We start from the raw sequence: 18,463 nt of genomic DNA on the forward strand, positions 1-18,463 counted from the left end.
CAAGTTCATAAGCTATCATTTTATTCAAACTGTAAACAAAGAAGATGAAGTAGACATAAAGCAAATAACTGTTTCTAAATCTAAAAACAAATTTTGACTCCCTTTTCATGGTGCTAGTCCATGTGTACCCTATACTGCTGAAAAAAACTAATTTGAAATTACTTTCATTTTTATTTTTTCTTACATTATTTCAATAACATTTTAAATTGCAAACTAGTTCAAACATAAATTTTTGCATCAAATTATAAGATACAACATTAAGACTGACAAACAAAATTATAGAAATATAATGTAGAATTTGTATTTCATTCATATTTTGAAAAATGAAATAAGCACTTGTTATAATATCTTTTTTTTAAAATCATATATCAAACATATTAGGTAAACTGTAGGTGATTTGGTACCTTGCCACTGCAGCTACAACAATTCTGGCTGCCAGCTCCTTGTAATATTCAGTTCGGACAATATTACAGCCATAGTGGCGCCGGGCAACATGTTGTGCCTTGGCATATAAAGAACTGATATCCGTAGAAGTCACTGACACTATGCCAAGGTTTCTTATATTTCTGAACGCAGAATCTAGATAGTTCACTGATGTTCCAAAAGGGTCTAGGTGTCTAAAATCAGAAAGAATATAGACATCAAAATCACACTAATAACCAAAATTATACTATACTAGCATAATTATATTATTTCTAATGATAAGCTTCCATGTATTTAAAGCACTTTCTAAATCGATTTTAAATGGATAATTTGGTTTTCAAAGTAAGTACTAAAATGTCATATAATCTCAGGCATGTAAACATTAACTAGATTTAGAGGAAAACTGTCAAGCCCAGGCATTTTATTATAATTGCTAGAAAAAATTCTTACTGCTTTTCTTAGGCTAATGCCAAAAAACACCAATTGTATTAATTTAAACCAACAACAAGGCTTTCCTGGTGGCACAAGGGCTTAAGTCTCAGCACTATGAAGCAGCTGCTGTGGCATGAGTTTGATCCCCAGCCATGGAGCTAACCCTCATGGTACAGCAGCCCTCTCCTGTCTTGCCCTCTGCTCCCCTCAGCAGCGTATGTCAGTCAATCCACCTGTTCTGCTCCTCACTCTGTCTCTGGTGAATCCTTTCACCCCGCTCCACCTCTGGCCTACACCCCAGTTCTTGTATGCAATTAAAAACTTAATTTTTAACCTCCCACCCACACCCCCACCCACTTACGGCCCCCACCCACTTCCAGGTCAGTTTAGAAAGCAACATAGAACTTTTTTTTTTGCACTTACATAAAATCAAAAGATCTCAAATGCATCAGTACATTGGCATCCATTTTGGTCACCTTAATATTACCAAAGTTTTCCTCTCCTCTGTCAAGATTATCATCGCTTTCTTCCTTCTCTTTATTGTCTATCACCACTTTCAATTTGTTTAAATGGCAGTTTTCCTGAATCAATGTCACAGAGTTTTCATTCAAGTCATTAATTGTAACCTTCACTGCATTTCCAAGATGTTTTGCCCATTGTAATCCCATTATCCCTTAGGAGAAAAGAGGAGGGAAATGAGTTTTTAAATTGTAATAATTAAAGTTTAATAATAAAGAATATACTTTTATATGTAACAAAAACAATTTCAAAATCCTAATATTTGCATAAATAATTCTTATTCTCCTTTCTCATTACAAAGTCCAGAAAGAAAAGTTACCACAAAAAAGTGTCTAACCAATTTTCATAAACACTTCTTATAAAACTTTTTTTATGAACCCTCTTTAAATAATTTCCATGTATGTTCTTTATTTGTGGAACAGCAAATTTTTCTTACATGAGAGTGGAGCTTCTCTGTTTGATGGGAGGAGGGGTACCTGAATTCTTTATGCTGAAGTTTACCCTCATGCACCAAAATATGAAAACCACTGTCTTCAACCAACTCTTTCCAAACAACAGCATCATTGTGAAGATAAAGAAGGTAATTTTGCATATGTAAGCAAATGGTCAAAAATTCAGAAAAAGAAAAATCTTTTCTCAAGGTTTTTCATACCTACTATATTAGAAGTGTAGGGAAATTTATTACAAAATGAGAGATGATGATGCAAGCCTTGCTAATGTAGATTAGAAAAACCTCTATGTACTAGAAGCATTGACTACTTTCTTCAAACACATGCCTTCATAAGTGTAAAAAAAAAAGTAAAAAATATAAACATCTACTATGTGCCAGGGATTTTATATATACTTTCATATTTTCATAACATATTTGTGAAATAAGTTCTAATGTGTATGTTTTAGAGATGGGGAAACATGCAAAATAAATGCTATGAGTCTAATACAGGTTCACAAAGATGCAATAGAAAGAAAAGGCTGAAAAGATCTTAGACTATTAGCTTTAATGATTTCGGATGAAAAAATGAACAGTTCATTGCAATATTATTTATGATAATCAAGACATGGAAACAGTGTAAGCATCCAATGACAGATAATGACAATGGAACATTACTCAGTCATAAAAAAGGAAATCCTGCTATAGGCAACAACATGGATGGATCTTGCGAGTACTATGCTAAGTGAAATAAGCAAGACAGAGAAGATAAACAGTATGATTTCATTTATATATGAAAAAATCCACACTTTTAGGGACAAAAGTGGTAGCCAGAAATGGGAGAGTGAAAGGTAAAGGAACTGAATGAAGGCACAAACTTCCAGCTATAAAATAACTAAGTTCTTAGATGTAATATATAGTTAACAACAATGAACTCTTTACTTGAAAGTTGCTGAAAGAGCAACTTAAAAGTTCTCATCAAAAGGAAACAAAACTCTAACTATGTGAGATCATGGATAGTAACTAAAATTTTTATGGTAATCATTTTATAATCATTATGGTAATCATTATGTTGTAGACCATGAACTTATATAATGTTACATGTCATTTATATTTTAATAAAACTGGAGGGAAAAAATGACTGTACTATTAAGAAAAATATAGTGTTTAGTTTAGGATAGACATTTAATAAAATTATTGAATGTAAAATAAAAGAAAAAGAGAATAGGAAAAAGGTGTTGTGTGAACCAGAAAATAAATTTGAACAGTGGGTCTTCCTGGTGGCCCAGGTGTTAAGTCTCAGCACTATCACCAGAATGGCCTGAGTTTGATCCCTAGCCAGGGAGTGAACCCACATGGTGCAGCAGACCTATCCTGTCTTGCCCACTGCTCCCCTTAGCAGTGTATTTCAGCTGATCTATCTGATCTGTCGCTGGATTCATTCTGTCTCTGGTGAATCCTCTCACTACCCACAACTCTGGCCTACACCCTAGGACTTCTATGCAAAAATAAATAAAAAGAAATCTTAAATAAAGTTACCTTAAAAAAATAAATTTGGAAAAGCATGTTGGGCTCAGAATACGGTAAACTGCAGACTGAAAAATTTTGACTCTATTTAAGCAATAAAGGTATATGATTTTTTCAATTGAGAAACAATATTATCAATGTAGTGTTGTTTGACAACAGCATGTAAGACAGACTGGAGGGGAGAGAAATAATTACCATAAAATCACTGAAGTGGTGGATATGGAATGAAAAGAGTATCAGTAACATTACAACAGGAAAATGAGAACAGATCTGGTGGCTGAGTGAATGTGGGGACACTGGAGGGAAAAGGAGTGAAAAAAAAAGTCAAATTTGAGTGGCTCAGACAATATGATTAACTTATAATCATCATTTTTACTATATTTACAATAAAACATTACTAATGATGATGACAAAAGTAATGATATTACAATAATGATATGTAATACTTCTATAGCATTTGCTATATGCCAGGTACTGTTCTAATTTCTTTACATATATTAATTTACTTAACTTCACATTATTTTAAGATAGGCACTAAAGCTCCCTTTTGACAGATGAAGAAACTGAAGCACAATTTCTGTGATCCCATAACTGGAATGTGAATAAGCTAGAATTTGAATCTAGGTAGTCTGGCTTCATAGTCCATGCTTTTAATTGCTATTTTTGGCTGAGAAGAACTTAAGGAGAACTAACTTATGAATTCATTCTTTTATTACAAACTTCCCAAGAACACTCTCCTACAACCTTTAAGAAGAAAGACTTAGGGGACCTCCCTGGTGGCACAAGGGGTTAAGATGCAACCTATGAAGCTATCCGCAGCCACTGCAGCATGAGTTCGATCCCCAGCCAGGGAGATACTCACATGCTGGAGTAGACTTCTCCTGATTCACCCGCTGCTCCCTTCAGGAGTGTACTTCAGTCAATCTGCCTGTTCTGCTCCCCACTCTGTCTCTGGTGAATCCTCTCACCCCCCACACCTCTGGCCTATACCCCAGATAATAGAATTTTTTTTTAAATAAATAAATCTTTAAAAAAAAAAGAAGACAGACAGACTTAGGATTGGTTATAAGTGGCTTTCTAGAAATTTCCTGTTTTTTCCATTATCTTTTCTCTGGTATTAGAATATTTTGGGAAAAATGTTCTCAATCTTTAATTGCAGTATAAAAAAGTATTCTTTTTACCACAAGCCAAAAAAAAACCTATCTGAATTTGACCAAGCTTGACGATTCAACTGACAATTTACAGATATATAGGAAAAGGAGAATATACCACATGAATCATTATACAACTAGCAAAATCTGGACTTTGGGACACTCTTTAAAACAAATGACTGTTGGGGCTTCCCCGGTGGCGCAGCGGTTGAGCGCTGGGTTGCGAAGCTGCCCGCGGCCTGCCGCGCCGGTTCGATCCCCGGCTGCTCCCCGGCCACCGGAGGAGGGTCCCACATGGCACGCAGACCTCTCCTGCCGCCCGCTGCTCCCCTCAGCAGTGTACTTCGGTCCTTCTGCCTGCTCTGCTCCCCGCTCTGGCTCTGGTGAATTCTCTCACCCTCCCGCGCTTCTGACTGTACCCAGTGCATGTATAAACGAACGAACAAACAAACAAACAAATAAATAAATAAATAAAACATGCCTCTATAAAAAAAAAAAAAAATAAATAAATAAATAAATAAAAAAAACATAAAACAAATGACTGTTATGTTCAACAAATAATTACCAGATAACCACACAAAATATGGAAAGGAATACAGATTAAAAGAGATTTTTGAAACATATCATACAATTGAAATTGAAACATATAATCTTTGCCTGGATTTTGACTTGAGTTAAAAAAATTATGATATAATTGGGTATACCTAAACATATAATTTTAAAGAATTAGTCTTAATTTTTTTAGATATGATAATAGAATTTTTTTTTAAAGACCTCATCTTATAGGGATTCAACTGAAATATTTATAGATAAAATGATGTATCTGTAATTTATTTAAAAATAATGGGATAGGACCTTCCCTGGTGGCGCAGTGGTTGAGCGCTGGGCTGCAAGGCAGCCCTGCCACCGGCGAGGGTCCCACATGGTGTGACAGACCTCTCATGCCGCGCCCATTGCTCCCCTCAGCAGTGTATTTTGTCTGTCTGCCTGTTCTGCTCCCCGCTTTGGCTCTGGTGAATTCTCTCACCCTCCGGCACTTCTGACTATACCCAGTGCTTGTATAAATAAATAAATCTTTTAAAAAATAAAAAAAATAAAAATAATGTGATAGAGACGGGGGAGTGAAGTATGAGGAAAGGTGCCTGTGGATACAGGTACAGAAAGAATGATCGTGAGTTGATTGTTTCTGAAGAGACTATTGGATACACAGGGATTCATTTACTATACTATATTTTTGCATATATTTGAAATATTTCCACAATAAAAAATTTATACTAGATCTTTAATTTTTATATAAAATGTTCTGCAGGATATATCATATTTTCTAAGAAATGATACTGTGCATATCTGACAAAATGGGGTCCCAAAAAAGCTTCATTACTTACCAGTTGCTCCAAAGGCATCTAGACATTCCAAAGGTTTTCGCTCCTCAGTCAAAGCTGCCAACGTACAAAATATTAGCTGCCTAGAAGAAAGTATAATAATCTGAAATAATTTAATTGTACCATGGCTTCATCATTGTACATTTCATTTTATTTAAGAAAATGAGAATAAGGGCCTCCCTGGTAGCGCAAGGGGTTCAACACCACACTATGAAGCAATCCGCTGTCTTTGCAGCACGAGTTCGATCCCTGGCCAGCCAGGGAGCAACCCACATGGTGAAGCAGACCTCTCCTGCCCCGCCCGCTGCTCCCCTCAGCAGTGTATTTCAGTCACTCTGCCTGTTCTATTCCCCACTTCGTCTCTGGTGAATTCTCTCACCCCCTGCATCTTCGGCCTGTAGCTCTTGTATGCACAAATATTTTTTTTTTAAAAAAGAAAATGACAATACTTAAAAGTAGTTTGAACTGGGGTACCTATTTATAGTACAAACAACACATCCACACTGTGGGGTGATGCACTCTAATTCCACAGGGATGTAAACTCCTGTACCTGGTAATCTCCCAGCCCTGGCCCTCTGTATCACTTCATCTGTTCATCCGTATCTTTTATCATATCCTTTAATCATTGGTAAATATAAGTGTTTTCCTGAGTTCTGTGAATTGCTCTAGCAAATTTTTGAACCCAAGGAGGATTCTTGGAACCTCTGATCTCTAGTCATTGGGGCAGAATCACAAGTGATAGCCTGGGCTTGAAACTGGCACCTGAAGTGTGTATGGGGTCTTGGAGTATGAAAGTCTTATGGGACCGAGCCATTTACTCTGAGATCTGATCCTATCTTCAGGTAGGAAACCTAGCTGGTATCACAGAGAAATGCTTGGTGTGGGGAAGAAAACCTCTACACATTTGTGACCAGAAAGCATCAGGGTAAAGTATACTGCGTGAAGATAAATAAATGCAGGGAAGAAACACACATTTAGAGAACAAGGTTTTTCTCTATATACAAGAAAAAAGACCAGGTCTCCCCCCTAATTCAGAGATCTAATAACATTCCCTATTTAACATTATAAGAACTAAAAAAATTAAATTAAACTATAACTCCAAATGGATTCAACTAAGACGCTTTCACTATAAATGATTTCATAAATAAATAAAACTTGCTCACAAAAGCACCAGCTTGTTAGTTAATTGTACAAAGTCAGGCCTATTTCATTTTCTGGGAAACTGGTTTGGTAGAAAAAGAGAGAACAATCATTCTGAAAAAATGCTAAAATATATGATTTTCTTTCTGTACCTAATTTTTAAATTTCAAGATATTGGAATGCAAAGATTAAAAGATACATTTGCAATGATCTGAAACATCCTATAATCCCCCTTTTCAGTGTATCTTACCGATTTAGTTTCATTTTAGGATTAAAATAGGAATCTGTTTTCTGAGGTATAGAATGGTTAGGACAAATTTGTACATCTGTGTCTGCCTCTTTCAAAATTTCATTAGGTGGTTTAGCAGCAGATGCTAAGATAAAAAAAAAAAAGAAAGATTTCTAGTGAAATATAAAATACTTCTAAACATTTAAAACAATATACATTTAAAAGACAACTTTCTTTTATAATATTTTGTGTTAATTTAACTAATTAGGTAGATATTAAAAAAAAACCCCAACACTGATATATTCAGCACTGTCTTTGGAAAAGAAAGAGTAGCATTTAGTTAAATATTTGGTAAATTAATTTTTTTAACTTAAAATCTTAATTATCTAGCACATCAAGTCATCCTTATCATAATATGCGGTTAAGAACAATCAACCCAAGATAACACAAAATCTCAAAATAACTTTATTTCTCATCAAATACTACACACTATTGTATTTATAGTGGTGAGCTGCTATGTATATTTTATTGATATAACCATTAAAAAATTACTACCTCTATGTGATTACATACCACAGTGCTCATGTCTGACAGAAAGCCAGTAGATTTCTTGAGCATGGTAGACTTCAGAACACTCTCATAATTATGATTTTCAATCACAAGCTACATTCAAATGGCTATAAGTGGGAAAATATTGCTCTACATTTACTACACATTAGAATCATTTAACTATAAACCTAGATAAAACACTAATGTTTATGTTTTTGTGTATATATTTTAAATATCTGAGAGATTTATATGTGTAGGTAAAAATAACTGAGATTCTTTGAATTTCCTGGTACTATCATAAGCAGAATGTTAACTAAATGGCAACCATATTTCTCATTTTACAATGACACATAATAGTAATAATCTCTGAGCATTCCTTCTATATCCACCAAAGCAACATATCTCACAAGATCAGCCTTCTTGAAACCAAGTTCTGTGAGAAAGTTATGTTCTAGAGAAAATTATTTCAGTCATTATTTTATTCAATTTTTAAAAGACAGGCACATAGTCCCATTTTGTAAGTAGAGAAATCAGTTGATTCCCTACAATGGGTGCTTTTGAATAGGAGGGCTTAATTTTTAATTTCTAAAAAAGGATTCCTGGGCCTCCCCGGTGGCGCAGCAGTTGAGCGCTGGGTTGCGAAGCTGCCAGCAGCCTCTGCAGAGCCGGTTCTATCCTAGGCTGCCGGGTGAGGGTCCCACATGGAGCGCAGACCTCTCCTGCCGCCCGCTGCTCCCCTCAGCAGTGCACTTCGTCAGTCTGCCTGTTTTGTTCTCTGCTCTGGCTCTGGTGAATTCTCTCACCCTCCTGCGCTTCTGACTGTACCCAGTGCTTGTACAAATAGGCAAATAAATCTTTAAAATAAATAAATAAATAAAATAAAAAAGGATTCCCTCAGTAATAAGCTATTAATAAGTTGGTATCACTCAGGATAATAAATAGTCTTCATATCACTCTACCTTCCTTTCCTAGTGTTTTTCTACACACAGTTATTGATGCAGGAGTCATTATTAGTAATCTTTCACTGAGACACCTATATTTATTGCTTTCTTCTATTCACTTATTAAGTACATCTGTTAAATTAAGGACAGGTGGATGTTGATGGGGGGCCTCACAGAAAGAAATCAAAACCTGACGTAAAAGATTAGTAGGTAAGTAAATCATTTAGTCAAGTCATTATATTTTACCTGCTTATGTTTGAAAAGAATAATTGGACCACTGTTTAAGGATTTACTCATTAACATGTTAATGAGATTACTCGACTTACCAGCAATAAACTTGGATTTAGTCTCTCCTTTATTCACATGGCGCCTAACATGTCCTAGCATATCGGTCCTTCTGGTGATTGTTGCTGAACAAATGATACAATGATAATGGGCGCCCATTTTACTGGAAATCTATTAAACAGAGTATTTAATTTAAATACATAAATAAATTACTAAGACAATGAGATAGAAGTTTATTTAGGATTGCAAATTTAAGTATGTTAGTGTGTCCTGAGTTTAACAGTATAAAAGCTAGTATTAATTCTGCCATGTGACTTTGAAAGGCTCTTTATTTCCTTACCCACATTTATATATGCTTTTCAATTGTACTTTACCAGAGGCCTCAAAGTTTAATTTCCTAGTTTTTACTATTTACCCTAATCAGAAAATAACTGTACCTATTTTTATAAGTGACATTTACAAATTGCATAATACTAGCAGAGGTGGCTGTAAGGGTTTTAACTACTAGCTCACCAGGAAAATAAAATCCTGATTTGTAGTGCCTGTAGCTTTCTGTGGTTGAAGTACATTTCATGGCACAATTCCAAGTCACAATTGTGACAGGTGTCAAGCTACCAAGAGATCAATGAATATGAATTTGCAAAGAGATGTGTGATATTATACTAGCGAGTATTGCCACCATGCAGATTGTAATATAAATAACTGTAAAGAAACATAGGTAATTGTAAAATGTAGTAAAATTATCACAAAGTATTGAGTTGTGAGTATTTAGTACTTTTATTTTAATATAACATGGAAATTTTTAATGATGACCATATGTTTACCAACCAACTCTCAGGATTCCTGGAAATCTGACAATATCCAAGTATATCACTGAATGTTAGCAACATAGTAAGTTGATATTTTCTAAGCAACAAATTCTCCCTTTAAAATTCTCATTTTAGCAGAGGAAAAAAAGACAACTCAATTGGCTCTTTCTTAGTTTTAATGCCTTTTACTCTGAATGCCTCTACCTTTTTTATTGGATCACATAGCAAGTATAGTAAAAAAACATCGCACAGTTATGGCACTGTGAATATCATATTCAAGACATACTGGATAGGGTTGACTGACCACACATTTGTCCTGGACTACTTCTTAAGGAATGTTTGGGCTTTTTCCACCCAGCATTTAATTCTTCTTAATGATGCTAAACACAAATTAACAATGAGGACTTCTTAAGCTAGTATGTATTCAGGATAGTGTCCCTAAAAATATTTAATAATTTTTGTACCCCAAAGATCAAATCTATCCTAAAAAATAAATATACGTATTTTTAAAAAAGTTATTAAAATTTCAGATAGTTTCTTGATTCTGTCCGTTGACAAATTACAAGGAAGAGGAGTATGGACTCATACAGACTAAGATCTCAGTGCCACAGAAACTGAAAGCATTTATTCATGATTAAAATTTATTTTGAAAGAAAAAAATTACTATTTAAATTCTACATTACAAGATTAGTAAATGGGTTAATTTTTCTTTCAGATTATGAGACTGATGGGCTGCCCACTGTGCCAAGAGGGCCCCTAATTTTCCTTTCTAACAAGAAGACAATTTATCTTATCTAGCTCAAATTAAAAACTATCAAACAAAAAGTTCAATACAGCAGCTCTTTTTGAATTTAAAAATGACAAATCTAACAGCTGATTACCTGTTCTCCAATAATGTTTGGTTTCACTGGTCGACAAGGTAAGTGACAGATGCACATTCTGTAACCTAGAATGAAGAATGGCTGATTGTCTTATCACTGTTCATTAAGTATTCAATTATCAATAAAAATTATTAGCAAGTTTTGTAAGAATAGCTAGGATTATTTCTACTTTTGTTCTGTCATAATTTATTTGAATGGAATTGTCTTAGTTTCTAATTGGCATGTTGTTTTCTAATTTCCAGTTATGTAGAGCTGAGAAAGTTTTTGAGTATTTTAAATCCCAACACTGTTGTGAATATTTTTATTAACTCTAGAATTTTTTAAGCGATCAGCGAAAAAAAAATCTTCTCATTTCTAATATTCATACTAATAATTTTACTTTTTTTGTTTTACTAAACTTTTAGATCCTCAAAAATATGTGGAAAGTGGTAGTTGTCCTAACATAAAAACTATTCTTTATTAAAACATTGTTCAATAATATAGAACTCCAGGGCCAAGCAGAGTACCTGGTACACAAGAAATACTTAGTAAATGTTTGCTGAATTACTGATGTCATGTATGTCTATTCCCTAAAGGACTATGTGGTCTTATTAAATAAGTTAAAGGGGGCAGGTATAAACAATTTTAAATTGAAAATCTTTTATTATGTTCACAAAATTTCAAAAACGGTATTCACATCTTGAATTGTATTTACATCACTTTTTTAGCAAGCACAAAAATACTAACCTTCAAATTCAACTGAGACTTTCCAGTGTAAATTTTGGAGATGCCGCCGAAGCTTATGGCTATTACAAGCTCTAAATTTTTCCTTAGGGCATAATGGACAAGCCTGTTTGTTTCCTGAAAAAGAAAAAAGAACCAAGAAAGCAAAGAATATACTACCAATAAGGGACTCTGGCCACCCCCCAACACACAAATACACACACTTTTAGATAATGTATTCCTAGGGAGAAGTCATTCCTACCTCAGGGAGTAGTTCACAATCATTTTTTTAGCACAAGGCCAGTGATTGCTTTCTTAACCCTAAAACTCTCTTCTCTTTGGGCTATTGAGTCCTTGTGACCTCTGGAAACTAAGAGGATGAGGAAATGATAAACTATAGTCTATCCATTCACCCTAAGGGCCAGAGCAGATACTACACTCTGGATAGGGCAAAGGGCATACTTTGGATAGGGCAAAGGGCAGCAGATACTACACTCCCAGAAGGGTAGGAGCTGGGTGGAGAGATAGGTATTTGTTGTGGTAACCTTCTATGTCACAACAAAAAGTTAACATGCGGAATTAGAAAAATGGAAGAAGGAAGTAAAGGAGTAGATGGCTATTCTGAGATTGCGGGCATGGTTACAACCACTGTATTCTATTACTAAATTTGTAAATTCCTCCCTCGTCTTTATTCACATATTCTTAAGATTATGAATCATGAAAATAGAAGTCTTATTTCATTAGAAGTGCAATGTATCTACAAATTTTGCGTATTATTAATATGCAAAAGAATTAAGACATCAAGTTCAGGCTTAAGGTAAAATAAATATACAGAAATAACAAACTATAACTTTAAATGCAACAAATACCTTTCATATAGAATGCAAATATAGGCACTTTTTAACATTTGCTGTTGAGTTAAAAAAAAAAAAAAGAGGTGATCATGAGGATGGAAACCAAGCACTGAGGATGGCAGAGTGGAGAGGAGCTTGGGTATTAACTACTTTCTGGAACTCTTATAACAGCCCTAAACCACCCACTTTGGGAATTCTTTTGCATGAAAAAATATAAGCTCCGTATTATTTAAGACATTGTTTTGTTTTTTTTTTTGGGGGGGGGCGTTCTGTTATTGTAGTTTCCTTGAAATAACTTATTCTCACAGCACTTTTGAAGACACAGCTACCAATTTCCTGGGTAATTTTTTTTACTATTGTATTAGTTCAATGGGAATAATTAAGTATAATTACTAAATAATTACTAAATTTGTAAATTCTTCCGTCTTTATTCACATATTCTTAAGATTATGAATTATGAAAATAAGAAGTCTTATTTCATTAGAAGTGCAATGTATCTACAAATTTTGCATATTATTAATATGCAAAAGAATTAAGACCTCAAGTTCATGAATTGAAAGATAAGTTATTCAAAATTAAAAAACAAACAAGCAAATGTGAAAATACCTGCATCAAGATTATCTGAATTCAAAGAACTGGCAGAGTCAAAATCTCCTTCAGTTACAAAAGCTAACTTCTCTAGATCAGCAAGTTGCCTTTGAATTGAGATGTGTCTCTCTGAAAAGAAATTTTTAGAGTTAGATAATGCTTTATCAATCTGTATTCGTTTCATTTTTATTTGATCATTCACAGAACTTTATACTTTCATTTTCTGCAACAGTGGCCTAGTACTTCAAATGGCGAATACTGTGGAGCTCAGTTTATAAAGTGACAAGAGCGCTTCAGAATGTAAAAAGGTTGAGGAAAAAACCCCATTGTGTACATTTGTAGCTTCAAATTGTTATTTAATATAATTCTACAAAAAAGTACTTATTCTGCACAAAAAACTGAAGAAACATACCACATTTCCTGTTTTCAAAGAACTTTCAATCAGGTCAGAGAGATTAACATGTTAAGTACTACTATAACACCGTTATAGGTAATTACTAACTTATTACTAAGTACTACTATAACACCGTTATAGGTAATGTTAGGGGTTAAAGGTAATAAGATAAGGACATGTACAGGAATTAATTCTAATAAGTGACTGAGAGTATCTTCATGGAAGTGGGGTTAAAGGTAATAAGATAAGGACATGTACAGGAATTAATTCTAATAAGTGACTCTGAGAGTATCTTCATGGAAGTGGCATTTGATTGAGACTGAAGGTATCAGTAGAATTTCAATAATAAGTAGATAAGTAGAGATTTGGTGGCTGGCCTTACAAACTGAAGTAATCTGATGACAGTTTAAAAAAACACAGCCACCTCTATCCCAGCTCTGGCTGCAATTACTGAGGGGGAATGGATAGGAAAATAAGCAGCCGAAAATGTTGTACAGATCATAGAAAGCATAAATCCCATGCTAATTAGTTTAGACTTTATTTGTGGGACAATGGTACGCCTTTGCAGATATTACAGCAAGTGAATGATATGATTTGAATGTTTCTGAAGGGTATCTCTGGCAGTAATAACCAGCATAAATAATAGATGTGAAAAACTTGCAAGGAAAAGGTATAGGTGGTTAAAAAAAAAAAAGGATGCAAAGCACATGGGTTGCAAAAAGGATGGAGAGCACTATTATCTAATGAAGGAAGAGAACAAATTTGGCAGAAAGGATAAAAGGGAATTTAATTTTCGACATAGCGTGTTTGATATCCTAGTGGTATTCATGTACAAAGTCAAATAAGCAGTTGAACTGTGTTTTGGAGCCAGTTGAGAAGATCTAAAGATATATGAAGAGATATAAATCACAAATACACATTAGGTGAAACTCGAAAAATATTAAGCATAAGGAAAAAAGGTGAAAAAGAAAAAAGCCAAAACCCAGTCCTAGTAATAGTTTTAGGTTTCTCAAAAATCACACATTCTTCAAATTATATACTTGTAAATGTTGTAATATATGAACGTATCTTTCCAAAACATACAAAACATACTCTTGATTCCGGGCAAGGGGTAACTGCATTCAGGTGCTGAACCCACTACTGATTTATATAAATGGATACAATCTGGAAACAAGGTGTGGAGATGAAATATCAGGAGAGTAGATTCAAAAAGATTAAGTGGTAGGGAGAAATGATATAAAGCAGAACTAAGGAAGACAAGACTATAAAAGAGAAGTGTTCAACACACAAATAACTGCAGTGATGAAGAAAAGAATTCTGGATTTAGTTTTTCGCAGGTCTCTGGTGACATTTAAGCTATTTGAGAGTACAAATGCACTGCAAGGAGAAATGAAGTAAAATCAGAGAAATAAACCAGAAGGAAAAAGAAAAATATCGGATGGTTTCACTTATAGTAGGAATACAGGGGAACCAAATAAGACATCAGTGTAAAAAAAATTAGTACAAAACACAACAAAGCAAAACCAGGCAATTACAAATCAGAGACATCCTGCAGGGGAGGAGGAGGGAGAGGGGTGAGAGGGAGAGAGGGAGGAGCACAGGGGACTGAGGTGATGGTACATGGTGCATGGGTGAAGGAAACTATGGGGACTACAGCTGAGGGGATGGGGAGAAGCAAATATGGTTAAAAAATGAAAAATTATGTAAAAAATTTAAAAAATTAAAAAAAAAAACATAGTTTTTTCCCCAAGCATAAAAATTGAGAGGATTGTAACTTGCTTTTTCTTTCAAAGGATAGACTTGATAGGTGACATTTACAAAGTGGGAACCTGAATATCAAGTTTAGATAACTTGACAGAAAAATACCCTGGATGAGATGGATTTGGAGGTAAAGCATAAGGTTCTAATATTCATATGTCAGTAGGTTATATAATTCAGAATGTATTTTTGTTAAGTAACGATTTTAAAAGATCACTGATCTTTCTGGATGCAGTAGCACACCTGAGTCAGTAATTTCAATTCGTTACTATCAGACATTTCCTGTTCAAGTTTATTACGACAAACTTTTACCTTATTTTTAAATGAGAAAAACATGAACAACAAAGTTCTTACTGGTTATTGGTCAACCTCTTACACTAGGTATTGTTCATGGAATTTATAAAACTTTATGAAATATAATTTCTATAAGCAGGCAAAATTTTTTCCCATTTGACCAAAAACTTAATTGCTAGGTCAGACAGTAAGATTCAGGCAATGAATCCATGTATAAAAACCAAACTATTTAACTTGTAATCATAAAGGCAAAATTTGGTTTTTTCATAGTTCAAAAACCTGTGCATGTGAAATATACAAAGATACTATATAAAGATATGCTTATTGAAATCATTCTTACTACTGAGAAGTATGAAATAAGAGAAAGGGGCCCTGTAAATTAGAAAACTGAAGAACATTATCCACTATTGAAGAAAATGCCCACAAATCTTTCTGAAAGTTCTCCATAAGGTTATGGTCCTGTCTGACATCACATTCTGCTTCAAAATAGTAGACATTTGGGGCCTCCCTGGTGGCGCAGCGGTTGAGCGCTGGGTTGCGAAGCCCGCAGCCTCTGCGACGCCGGTTCAATCCCCGGCTGCTCCCCGGCCACAGGAGGAGGGTCCCACATGGCGCGCAGACCTCTCCTGCGGCCCGCTGCTCCCCTCAGCAGTGTACTTCGGTCCTTCTGCCTGCTCTGCTCCCCGCTCTGGCTCTGGTGAATTCTCTCACCCTCCCGCGCTTCTGACTGTACCCAGTGCATGTATAAACAAAAAACAAAACAAAACAAACAAATAAATAAATAAAACATGCCTCTATAAAAAAAAAAAAAAAAATAGTAGACATTTGACAATCTATACTTAAATCACACCACCTGTTTTTTGTAACACTAATGAACAGGAAATCAAGAGTCACACCTCTTGTTAAAGCTGAGGAAGCCAAGATGCTAGGAGACTCTTTTACAACTTCGTCCTCAATTTTGAATTCTATTTTAGATATGCCATCTTCATCTTGACTAATTATGACTGATTTGAAAGGACTAACTAGACCATTTAAAAATAATTTTTGAAAAGCGAGCAATGTATACTTCTGATGCATTTTAAGATTTCTCAATCATTACATCCTTGTCCTAATAATACATTTCCAGGTTTTTCAAACAGCAAATATTCTTCAATTACACATTTGTACATTTTGGAATACATGAACAAATTTTTCCAAATAATGCTCACATAATTTTGACAGTGGAGAAAGCATGCATTCCCTACAGCTGCTGAACCACTTCTGATTAATATAAACAGACTCAATCTAGGGGAGAGGTGGAGGCTAATTTACCCAGGAGCGTGTACACCCTTCTTCCCCAACTGTAGCTGCAGGTAAAGAAACACAGAACTTTGCACCTACTAGTTCGGATCTTACATGAGAGGGGTGGGGCCTAAGACAAGCAGGCTGTCTTTTCTGTGATCAGTCCTACTCTAAAATCGAACAATTTATGTCGTTTTAAAATTGCAAAATAATTCTGTTAGACTACTACCCAAGTGTTTTATAAACAATAAACTCACAACTGGTCTAGAAGTAGTGAAGCCAACGAATTAATGATATTTTGTTACAATTCAGAAAGAGCGTTAGGAATCCATTTATGGATCACAAAATAATTTTCTCAAAAAAACTTCAGTCTTTCTTCGACCTTTATTTTAAAACGTTCATTAGATTCTTTTTTTTTTTTTTTTTATTTTAAAACGTTCATTAGATTCTTAAAGTGTTACTAATCTTTTCAATGTCTTGATGGTTCATCACACCACCATTTAGAAAACATAGAAACACATTCGGAAACAAATACTATCAACTACTGATTTTCGACAGTAAACTTCTGATGAAACTCAATTGGTATTTATGTCTGCAGGAAGACATTCATACTCAGTCGACTCATCTAGTACTCATCGGCCACACAGTCTTTTTGAAAGCAAGCTGCCAAAGGAAATAAAGTGAGAAAAATTCATCTCTTTGTGTACGTCGAGGCATAAAAGCTACTTGGCAGCTAGGATTCACAACAGTAAAAAGGCTGCCTCGGCTACTATGCCACGTTTTAAAGGCACTGAGAGGGGAAACTACCAAATTTAGTGTGACTTTCTATTTTTGTAGCAGAAAGCGTCCCCCTCCCCCGTGAAGGAAAAAAGCCCTCCGCCTCCCATTCCCCCCTGCAGCACCCCTGGCAACACATCCTCAGTGTGACGTCCTCGAGGTCCGCGGCGCTGCCTTCCCCCGTTCTAGTCCCGTTTTCTCCGCTCCACGTCCCTCCTCCCATCCCCACTCCCATTTTCCTAAACCTGCCTTTTCCACAAAGGCCATCCCAGTGAGGAAGGGCCTCCCCTCGTCCCAAGCAAGGCGCTTTTCTCGCTTCTCCTACAGCAGAAAGATCTGGGCATCCTGCACTTACTGCTTTCAGCCTCGTCAGGGGCAGAGGCTAGGGACGGGGACAGGGCCGGAGCCTGGGCCAGGGCAGGGACTGGGGCTGGAGCCGAGGCCGGAGTCGGAGCCGAATCCGGGGCCGGAGCGGGGACCCGAGCGGTGTCCTGGGCCGGGGTCGGGACCTGGACCAGGGTCACCTCCTCCTTCTCCTGGGGCAGCAGCTCCTCCTCCGCCATATTCTCCATAGTGACCGCCTCCGTGCCGGGCCCGCCCGGGGACGAGGAGGGGTTCACGGCGGGGTGAGAGAACGGGCCTGAGCGCCCAGAGGGCTGGATCCAAGGGGTGGGACAGCAAGTGGGGAGGGCGGGTTGCGTGCAACAGACAAAAGATAAAGAACCAGTGACCAAATCCTATCAGCAGAAAAATAAAAACCCAGAGGCAGCGATTCCGGTCCGGCCGCTTCCCTTTCCCCGGGGCGTTACGACGCCACCACAGGCTGCGCAGAAGCGTATCGGGACGCGTCCAATGAGGTGAGAGAGTTCCGTCTCCACCGTGCGTCTCCGTTCCAGCCATCCGCCGCTGAGAGGAACCGAGACTACACTACCCAGCATGCACCACCCGCCCTGTTCCCTTCGCCCCTGCTCCGACTGAACCGAGACTACACTACCCAGCGTGCACCACCCCTCCCTGCTCCCTTCGCCCCCGCTCCTACCGAGCCAAGACTACACTACCCAGAGAGCACCGCGCTGAGGGGGCGAGGCCGGAGTCCCACTTTCTAAGAGGAAGTAAAGGT

General features: G+C 36.4%; 2 protein-coding genes across 9 annotated transcripts in view; one reads left to right on the forward strand and one right to left on the reverse strand.

Annotated features, from left to right (window-relative positions):
* Window positions 1–18,463, reverse strand: part of TRMT1L (tRNA methyltransferase 1 like) — a 41,739-nt gene that overhangs the window by 22,810 nt on the left and 466 nt on the right. The window contains exons 1-9 of one of the 4 annotated variants that reach the window (XM_037506308.2): window positions 17,699–18,245; window positions 12,858–12,968; window positions 11,422–11,535; window positions 10,696–10,760; window positions 9,047–9,176; window positions 7,252–7,375; window positions 5,865–5,944; window positions 1,279–1,528; window positions 405–617 (exon numbers count right to left, since the gene is read on the reverse strand). In XM_037506308.2, coding sequence (XP_037362205.1) covers window positions 405–617; window positions 1,279–1,528; window positions 5,865–5,944; window positions 7,252–7,375; window positions 9,047–9,176; window positions 10,696–10,760; window positions 11,422–11,535; window positions 12,858–12,968; window positions 17,699–17,915 — 1,304 coding nt within the window. In that variant the 5' untranslated portion in view covers window positions 17,916–18,245. Of the gene's footprint in view, window positions 1–404; window positions 618–1,278; window positions 1,529–5,864; window positions 5,945–7,251; window positions 7,376–9,046; window positions 9,177–10,695; window positions 10,761–11,421; window positions 11,536–12,857; window positions 12,969–16,181; window positions 17,435–17,698; window positions 18,246–18,463 lie in introns of those variants that run through there. The other 3 variants (XM_037506309.2, XM_037506312.2, XM_037506310.2) reach the window with 3 other exon arrangements.
* The window catches only part of SWT1 (SWT1 RNA endoribonuclease homolog), an 82,323-nt gene continuing 81,710 nt past the window's right edge, over window positions 17,851–18,463 (forward strand). For 4 of the 5 annotated variants that reach the window (XR_005124256.2, XM_037506303.2, XM_054693414.1 and 1 more), the window contains exon 1: window positions 18,032–18,461. The gene's annotated coding sequence lies outside the window, so the exon portion shown is untranslated. Of the gene's footprint in view, window positions 17,970–18,031; window positions 18,462–18,463 lie in introns of those variants that run through there. The other variant, XM_037506304.2, reaches the window with a different exon arrangement.

Source organism: Talpa occidentalis, unplaced genomic scaffold (assembly GCF_014898055.3).
Source record: "Talpa occidentalis isolate TD23 unplaced genomic scaffold, MPIMG_talOcc4v2.1 talOcc4.12, whole genome shotgun sequence".
Classification (NCBI taxonomy): Eukaryota; Metazoa; Chordata; class Mammalia; order Eulipotyphla; family Talpidae; genus Talpa; species Talpa occidentalis.